The sequence below is a fragment of the Quercus lobata genome, chromosome 2 (genome assembly GCF_001633185.2).
Source record: "Quercus lobata isolate SW786 chromosome 2, ValleyOak3.0 Primary Assembly, whole genome shotgun sequence".
Lineage (NCBI taxonomy): Eukaryota > Viridiplantae > Streptophyta > Magnoliopsida > Fagales > Fagaceae > Quercus > Quercus lobata.
In genome coordinates, this window is record NC_044905.1 from 42,547,389 (window position 1) to 42,557,261 (window position 9,873).

The 9,873-nt window shown below is 31.8% G+C and overlaps 1 protein-coding gene across 1 annotated transcript; it reads left to right on the forward strand.

Annotated features, from left to right (window-relative positions):
- The first annotated feature begins 6,577 nt into the window (after positions 1-6,577).
- LOC115964722 (putative B3 domain-containing protein At4g03170) lies at positions 6,578-7,342 on the forward strand. The gene has a single exon (XM_031083981.1). The coding sequence runs from the start codon at positions 6,578-6,580 to the stop codon at positions 7,340-7,342; it is 765 nt and encodes a 254-aa protein (XP_030939841.1).
- The last annotated feature ends 2,531 nt before the right edge of the window (positions 7,343-9,873 follow it).

A 9,873-nucleotide genomic window follows, 5' to 3' on the forward strand; every position in this document is an offset into this window, starting at 1 on the left:
AAATGTGAGAGAGAATAGTAAATTCATAGAAAATAAGATGAGAAGAAAAAAAAAGTAAAAAGTAAAAATATAGTAATAAGCACCAAATTATTCAGGACATGTTATCTAATAGAATGACACTATATACTTATATACAATCTTTGTAATGCAATCGGATAATATCTAATAATCAAAGAAAAGAAAAAATATAACAACTTAAAAACACAAGATTAAATTGTATCAATCCAAAGTTGAGTTCTAAAGAACTACAAAAATTCATAGACCTAAAGTAGAGATGAAAGAAAAATAACATTACAACAAAATGTATTTTCAGTGACGAATTTTAGTGAGGAAAATTTTTTCGTCACAAAAAAGTACCATATAGTGACGAAATTTATAAAAAAATTAGTAACATTTAGTGACAAAAATTAGATTTCGTCACTATATGTTGGGTTGAACTAAAGGTGCCAAACAAAAATGTAGGTGCCAAACTAAATTCATCTATAGGGATGAATTATTTCGTTGGTAAAAGTTTAAGTTTTTTGCAACAAAAACTTTTGTTGCTAAAGGTTCTGCTAAGAATACTATTAGTGACGAAACTCATTTCGTCACTAAATGTGACAAATAGTGACGAAAATAAGTCATCGCTAAAAGCAAAATCATAAAAATTGGTATCATTATCAGTGACGAAGCTAAATTTTGTCGCTAAAAGTAGCCAATAGTGATGAAATATAAGTCGTCACAATAAGTTTTACACTAAAAATCAGATTCAGCCCCTTTTTTTTTCTTTTTCTTTTTTTCACTTCCCATTCTTTCCCTTACTCACCCAATTCTCTCTCTTTCCCTCACTCTCTCCACCAAACCCAGCTTGCTATTGCCTGAGCTCGCTGATCCATCTTGTCGTTGCCTCATGTTGCCATCGTCATCGTCCCTTATTGATGAAAGCCTCGACTTGCCGGTTCAGCTCGTCCTGACTTAGTGATGGTTCTCGATCTGGGTGAGGGACTCGACGACCCTTCGCATTGCAAACATCTTGGACTTCTTCATTTTTTGAATCAGTAGTGCTGTTGTTCTCATCATTTAGCGTCGGGTTGCGTCGCACGTGCGAGTCCCACCGTCAATGGCATTGAACGCCCCTACAATGATGATTCAGTTCCCATCGATGACGATTCAGTTTGCCGATCCTTCAGTATCCCATAGCCGACCGTTTGCCGACCCTTCATATTCCCACCACCGACCATTCACCAACCCTTTTGCCGTCGAACTTCGCCTCTTCGACTCGCTAACTCTTCGTCTCCCACTCCTCTTCATCGACATTCCAACTGACCCTTCGCATTCCCTATCGGTGACCCTTCGCATTCCCACTCTTCACCGATTCAACCCATGTAAGTTCTTCACTATCCGATTCGACCCACTTGATTTTCATTTTTATTTTCAATATCCGGTTTGTTTGATTTTCATTTTTATTAATTCATAAATGAACATATTTTAGATACCCACTTGATTTTTTTTTTTTCAACCCATGTATGAGGTTTGCTTATTTTTCTCCATTTTGATTTTGATTTATTTATATTTTTTTGGTTTGTTTATTTTTCTCATTTTTATTTTGGTTTGTTTATATTTTTTCTCCATTGTTCTATGGTAAAAGGAATTTGAAAAGTGAATAAAGTTTGTCATATATATATATATATATATATATATATTGGACGTCATCTTTATTTGGTTTTTTATTTTTATTTTTAAATGTTGGTACTGTTTCTACATGGTCCTCTCTCTGTTTCTCATGGAATTTTGTTAATGAAGGCCATTAGAACTTGTTATAATGGTGTTGAATTGGGTTCTTTTGTAGGACTATTTTTAGTTTTCACCAGAGCACTGTATGAACTACTGGCTAAGAGAAAGAAAAAGTTGTTGTTCTTAGACCAACAAAGGTACGTTCTCTACTATCATTAACTTTTAATATGTTTTACATCACAAAGCTTCCATATTTCACACCAAAATTTTGAGACTAATAGACTTGGTTGTTATTATTGTATCATGGGCGCCAATGATTCACACCATTTGGAGAAGTTCCTTAGAGCGTGTTTCAGCTCTGCTAGATAGCTTTGATTCCTTGAACTTCTTTGAATTTAAATTGTAACTCCTTTTCACTAGTGGACAGCTACATTGGAGTTTATTGCATGTGTTTCAACTACACTAATGGTTTTGACCCTTTGAACTTTCTAAGTTTTTGTTCTTTTGCACTTAAAATTTCTTTGGTGGGGTAATTTTTTCTTGTTTGTGTAATGGTGCTGCATAATGGTGTTTTCTTTTCTACTTTCCTTTTTTTCCCCCAAAATTATTAATTGTGGTTTGCTTCTTGAATTCAATTGGTTGGCTACTTCAATGAATTGATAGGAAAAGTTACTTAGTATGTGTATATTTATGCTTTTGTATGTCCAAATAACTCTTCTTTATTAAAGGAGCTTTGTTTTGTAGTTTGTGAAATTAGGGATTAGTGGGTTTGTTTGAAATTAGGGTTAGACATGGCTACAGGGGTTGGATGTTGAAATTTTAGTTGAAGAAGTTGAAGATGTTGGATGAGGAATTTGGATGACTGTTGTATTACTTGTGTATGAGAGGATCATTTTCAAGACTAAAGTACTTATAAATTTAACTTTTCTTTTACAGGCTAAATTTACATTGTTTGCAATAAATTTGGATTTTTTCTAAAAGTTGTAAGCTTAGCTTGAGCAAAGTAAGTAAATTTTAGTTAAAAACATTATAAAACTCTATACTTGTGATGTTGGAAATTAGAGTTGTCGTAGTATGTTGTATTGGAGCAAGCGAGTGGCTTGCATGGTGTTATAAGGTGGTTTAAATACATATTGGGAGTGTTTTTCAATTCTTGCAAATGGGAATGAGTATTGTTGATTAAATGTGATGAATAGTATTTTATTTGATTTAAATACTTGTAAAATTCTATACTTGTGATGTTGAAATTGGTTTTGTAGTGGGTTGTTGTATTGGAGCAAGTGGGTGGCTTGCATGGTGTTATAAGGTGGGTTAAACTAATATTGAGAGTGTTTTTCATTTCTTGCAAATGTGAATGAGCATAGTTGATTAGATGTGATGAACAGTATTTTATTTGATTTCAATACTTGTAAGCATTATAGTTGTGATGTTCGTGATTGGTTTTGTGGCCGGTTGTTGTGTTGGAGCAAGCAGGTGGCTTGCATGGTGTTATAAGGTGGTTTAAACTAATATTGGGAGTGTTTTTCATTTCTTGCAAATTTGAATAGACCTTGTTGATTAGATGTGATGAATAGTATTTTAATTGATTTCAATACTTGTAAACACTCTATACTTGTGATGTTTATGATTGGTTTTTTGGTAGGTTGTTGTGTTGGAGCAAGCGGGTGACTTGCATGGTGTTATAAGGTGGTTTAAATTCATATTGGGAGTGTATATTTGTGTGTGCAATGTATATTTGTTTAAGTATTAATATAGACTTGTGGATTCATGAATGAGATCATGAAGGAGATAGAACTTTATCTAAGTAGCTTGTAGACTCATTGATGGGAGATGGACCAATGAGGATTGGCTAGTAAATGGTGTATGTGTATATTATTATTATCATCCAATGTTTACTATATTATGTTGTAAACTGATTAGATTAAAACTTAGAAGAAGTAAATGTATACTATTTTATTCATGATCTAATAAATATCTTGAATGTTGTTTATTAGAAAAAAATCAAGAAAGAACTCCAAAAATAGGAAGAAAACTTTAGGCAAACATAGATGCAGGACAAAGGCACTTGCTGCTAGGGTTGATGAGGAGGTGCGAGTTTTTTCATTTTCTTAAACCTTAGTATATTACATGTTGTGATTAATTAAGTATATCTATCTAACACTAGAATATTAATTAATCAGACAAATAATAATGATTGTCAAGTTCCTAAATTGGCAAAAATCTTCAAAGATGTTCATTTCAATCCAAATACAAATATGTGGATACACCATGAAGATGAAGCGACATATGTATGTGTATCATTCCATCCCTATCATGTTTGTAAAGCTATAACATATGTAGTATTAATGTTGTGAGTGATTGTTTCTTTCTCTCTTTCAAATGTAGGAAAATATTCTCAAAGTGCAAGAGGATCATTGTCAAGATTCTAATGCAATTCCGCTTACACAAGAGGAGATCTCAACTTTAAGTTAAAACACTTTTTGGTTAGTACTTTATCTTAGCAATTGACCCACAGTACATGGTGTGAATACTCTTAATGCATTGTTAGAAATGTTTCTTATAACATAGTTAATGTTTTTACTTTACGATTTTAATGTAGTATTGTTTTTATATTTGTGCAGATTTTTATTGGTGGCTTTTAGGAGATTTACTTTTGGCATTACTTGAAGACATATGAGGACATCTTCCGTTCTAATTATATTATGCTACACTTTTTGTATTGTTATAAAACATCTTGAGTTATTGTATATGTTACAAACAATTATTGTATGGAAGGAGTTTGAATTGGATACTTGTTTTATTTTTTACTTGTGGAATGTATGGATCTTTTTTTTTTATTTTTTTTATTTTTTTTATAAATGTGTTGTTGAAATAAATGTATTATTCAAATGTGAGGTTTTAATAATATAATAGCAGGTTACAGGTTAATATCAAAGCCATGAAAAAAATAAAAACAGAAAATAAGTTTTAGTGACAAATTTTTTCGTCACAAATATAGCAACAAAAAATTGTTTTAGTGACGAAATATTTCGTCGCTAAATGTAGCAAATTTTTTTAAGAAATGGTTTTAGTGGCGAAAATTTTCATCACTATATGTGCCTAGATTTTCTTAAAAATAGTTTTAGTGATGAACTTTTTTGTCACTATATGTACCTGAAAATAGTTTTAGTAACGAAATTATTTGTCACTAAATATGATTTAATAAACTAAATTTTTTTTAGTGACGAAATATTTTCGTCACTGAATAGTGTTTTTAGCGAGGAAAACATTTAGCGACGAAACGTTTTCGTCACTAAAAATTAAAAAAAAAAAAAAATCAAATCTGACTTTTAGTGATGAAATTTTTCGTCACCGGGACTTTTAGTGACTGGGTTTTAGCGACGAAATGAGTTTCGTCGCTAGAAGTCTGATTTCATCACTAAAGGTCCTTAGTGACGAAAAACTGGACTTTTAATGATGAATTTTTTCGTCACTAAAAATACATTTTGTTGTAGTGTAAAAAAATCACCACAGAGAGAGAGAGAGAGAGAGAGAGAGAGAGAGAGAGAGAGAGAGAGAGAGAGAGAGAGAGAGAGAGAGAGAGAGAGAGAGAGAGAGAGAGAGAACATTTTTTGTGGAAAAAATATGCATAGAATTAAGAGAGTGACAAATTTATAGTAAGAGCATGAGAATAAAAAAAAAAAAAACAAAATAAAGGATGATAAACGATAGAAAAAGAGTGACATTAAGATAGAGAGTAAAGGAGAGATGAAAACGTAAAAGAGAGATGAAAAGGGTTGAGGAAAATTGTAGAAAAGTGTAACAATAAGTTGGAAAGTTAATAAAATGACAAAGAGTAAAAAATAAGAAAGAGAAGATTGTAAATAGTTGAAAAATGTGACACAATAAGAAAGCAGCAGAATTATATATATTAGCAAAATTATATATATCACATTATATCCATTATTCATGTAGAAAGAAGAAATACCATATTGCTTAATAACTCCCTGATACCTTATAATTTTCCTACATGAATTTTATCTAGTATTAAAAAAGAGATTAAAATTCTAAGGAATATTATTAAAATCAATGAAGGACAAAGTTTTCTTACAGACTAATTTGTAACTAATGGCTACAACTCCACTTAATATATATATATATATATATATATATATATATATATAGATTAAGGATAGAACTTAATATATTTTTATTCAAAATGAATTGTGACAAATCTACTATTGAATGATGTTTTCTTTTTATATCCTCTATGCTTGTTGTAAAAGTTTTAGAAAATTTAAGATAATAACTACGTCATCAATCAAATGTTTAAATTTTAAGTTTTTGTAATCTAAAAATTTTGTATAAAGAAATAAGTTTACGAATTGAATAATAAATAAAATTTAATTGGTGCGAAATTTGATATGTATATTAAGAACATATAGAACATACAATCTAACATTTAAATTTTTTAGATATTTAATGATTTTGTTTTTTTTAAATGAAAGCTGTAGCTATTACCTACCAACTAAAATTTTTCCATCACAAATCCTTGTTTTTAAGCACCCAATCCTCATTTTTTATTCGACTAGCATTCTCTTGTCACCGTTAGTCCATCAATTGTCCGCAGTTGGTAAAAAAATAATGATAATAATAAATAAATAAAAACCTATACTGTCGGCGTGGCAGTCTGAATAGAGATTAACGGCTTGGATTCCCTAACTCAAATCCCCTCGAAAATAACCTTAAAATATTTCTGTTTCTTTGGCCGCAAGGAAATAAACTTGTATTTAGTTCTTTTTATACGTAAAACCAGAAGGCTTGGCCTCCAAAAAATAAAAAATAAGGTTTCTTGCTTTCTTGTGACAGAAGGAGACAAACAGTAATGGAGAAGAGAAAGTGGTTGTGTGAAATTGAAAAGGTTAATGGCGATGATGAATACTCTGAGGAATGTATCGAGGAAGAAGAAGCGGCTTTGATTCTTCTTGATATGAGCAACACAAAGTCGTTGGACAAGAAAACTGCCATGGCTTTACGTGAACAGCAAAGAAAGAGGCTTGAGAATCGAACTAGGCTGAGGCTGAGGCTGAACCTGAACCTGAACCTGAACCCACATGTAAAAGGTATAAGCAAGTCAATCCCAAAGGCACTTCTTCCAAGTATGCGTGGTCACGAAGAAATACTAGCCCTCTTTATGAAAAGCCCTAAAGCCCCGCTTTTCCCACGAATCACAAGCCTCTTGGGCCTCATTAAAGAGTGCTGCTCCATGCCTTATGAGAAGCAGTTGACTAAAACTGACTTGAGGGACGACCAAGCCAGGCTTTCTATCAAGAAGGCGTACGTCGAACAGTATCTTTTGAATTTGCTGAACGAAGATGAAAAGATAGAAGAAGGAATTCCTGTTATTGTGTACGATGAGAATGGTAAAACATACCCAATGATGTTCAAGCTTTGGTCCTCAAAGATTTATGTTCTTACACATGGGTGGAAGACATTTTACATTGACAGTAAACTATACTACCATGATGATTTTATCACTTCAGTTACCTTGTGGACTTTCCGCCATCTTCGAACCGCGAGGCTTTGCTTTGTCATCTTCACCAAAACATCACCAGCAGTCGAGCCCGTAACGAGGAGGAGGATAAAGTAGAAATAATCAATCGACTCATATGAAAGGTTTGTGAGTCGGCTTTTTGTTCTTTGTTAATGACAACCTTTTAGTTCTCTAATTAGTAGTATGATAATAATGTGTTCGTATTAGGTATTGCTTACTTAGTATTTTTCATTTTCCCTAATTAATCTATTATAAGATATATAGCCAACCCCATTGTTTTGGGGCTAAGGTTTCAGTGTTGTTATTGATAAATATTATTGGTCTAATACCCATATTAGAGGGTTTGATTACATGGCAGTGGTAAATTATTTAGAATGACAAATGTGACTGTTATGGTTTAATGTACTATCTGATTAAATTGCAACAAAAAAACATTAGCTTGTACTTTGCCAAAGGTACAAAGATATAATAAAAATATAGTTTATAAAGAGTTAATGATCAATTACTTTAATAAGGTAAAAAATACTTTTAATGTCCCTTTCTTCTTCTTCTTCTTCTTCTTCATCATCATCATTATTATTATCTTTTTTTACTTCCTTCCATGAGAAGTTTGAAATTTTACTAAGCAGTAGCAAAATGAATTACATCGTGGGCAAGAACTACCTCAATCATACATGGGTAGTCTTCTATACAAGTTTCATAACTTGAAGTGCCTTTAACATGGGCAAGAGTTACTTTAATCATACATGGGTAGTCTTCTATCCAAGTTTCACAACTTGAAATACTTTTAGTGTACTGGACTAATTAAGATATGCCCTAGTCTATTTCCGTGTTGCTTGATATGAGAAAAATACACATTAATTTGAAGCAACGTACCTGAGCTACAATTCCGCAGATGATAGAGAAGATTGCTATAGGGGCAGTAGTTGAATCCCCTAGGGAATTTTATACTATCAGCCTGTAACATTCCAAGCGATGATGTCCCTAATTCCCACATTCCAAGCAAAATGAACCCCTTCTTCCATAGCCTTCACCTCCGACTCTAGAGAGTCCATTGGTACACAAATCTTCTTGCTCAACGCCTCATCGCCGCAATCACAAAACCTTCATGATCCCAAATTACCACACCAACACCAATTTCCTTCAACTGTTAGTTGCATCAACATTAACCTTAAACCATGGCGGGTTTGGAGTATCATCAGTTACTTGGAAGATAATTTGTAAAGGATTCCCAGCCAAAGATTATGGAGACTAGAGAAATTACAATATGACATGTGATATAAGGAATGAAATTAACTATCAGAACTTACTGTATAAACAGAAAATAACATTCTCACACAAAGCACGCACAATCATCTATCAAAAGCATAAACATCAATTCTCTTTTATACCAAAAATTTGGGGGTTATCACTTCATGCTTGTAAGCGAACTAGGTTTTGTCAACTCAGACTGGGTAACTTAGGCACTGTAATCTTGTTACTCTTATCATAACAATGTCTTTTAATTTCCTTGGTTATTATTAAGTTGTACATTTCACCCAAAAAAAAAAATTAAGCTAGACCGTACCAAACCCATTCTTTTTCCTTTTCTCTTCTTTTTTTTATTTTTTTATTTTTTTTATTTTTTTTATTTTGTTTTTTTGTTTTTTGTTTTTTTTGTGTGTGTGTGTGTAAAAAGTGAGTTTCCTTCTTCGAATAGTATCAAAATCACTTCGGAATTTGGTTTTTACTCAAACAACTAAATCAAGATATTTTGTTGTTTTATGCACTATGCAATGAAACGAGTCAAAGATACCCAGCTAGATATTTGGTTAGTTGGCAAATAAAGGAACAAGATTCAAAATAAAGAAAAATTCTAAAATATAGAAAAATTCAATAATCTTCACCTTGGGCTCGATTAAAATAAGTTGACCAAACATGTTGAGTTTTCTTGATGCCGCTCAAAAACAAGAATGCATATAGATTTGTAAAATTTAGGTGATTTGTATGTAGCCCCTAGGCGCATACAGTAGTATATTAGATTTCTCAATCAAATTTAAATACATTTGATCAATAAAATATAAACATTGTTATCTTTTTAAAAGTTTTTAAATTTAACTGAAGAACCTAATTTATTATGCTTAAGAAATTGTACCTAAAGTTTAGACTAATAATTTTATCCACAAAATATTATTATTAACATTATCCAAACAATATTGCTACCCTCCCTGTATTTGATGACTAATTATTGGATACAATAAAGAGTACGATTACATTATACTCTCTCCTCTTACATAATAGTAAATCGCATCAATTAAAATTATAAATCCATCATTCATGTGTGAAGATGTAGTCATAGTTTTGAAACCCAAACTATTCAAAAGACCAAAAAATGAGAGGTTCAAGATTTTTGAGGTCGAACCGAGTTTGAACCGTAATGATGTCACAAATAATTTTTCGATAATACCATACACGTCACTAGCAAAGAGGTAAAAGGGTAATAATTCTTCAGTACCTTGTACTAATAATTTTTCAGGATGACTTTTCTCTAGTATCTAGGTCTATATATATGTATATATATATATATATATATATATATATATATATATAACCAAAGTTTTTAACTTTTTATTGACCTCTCCAGAGCT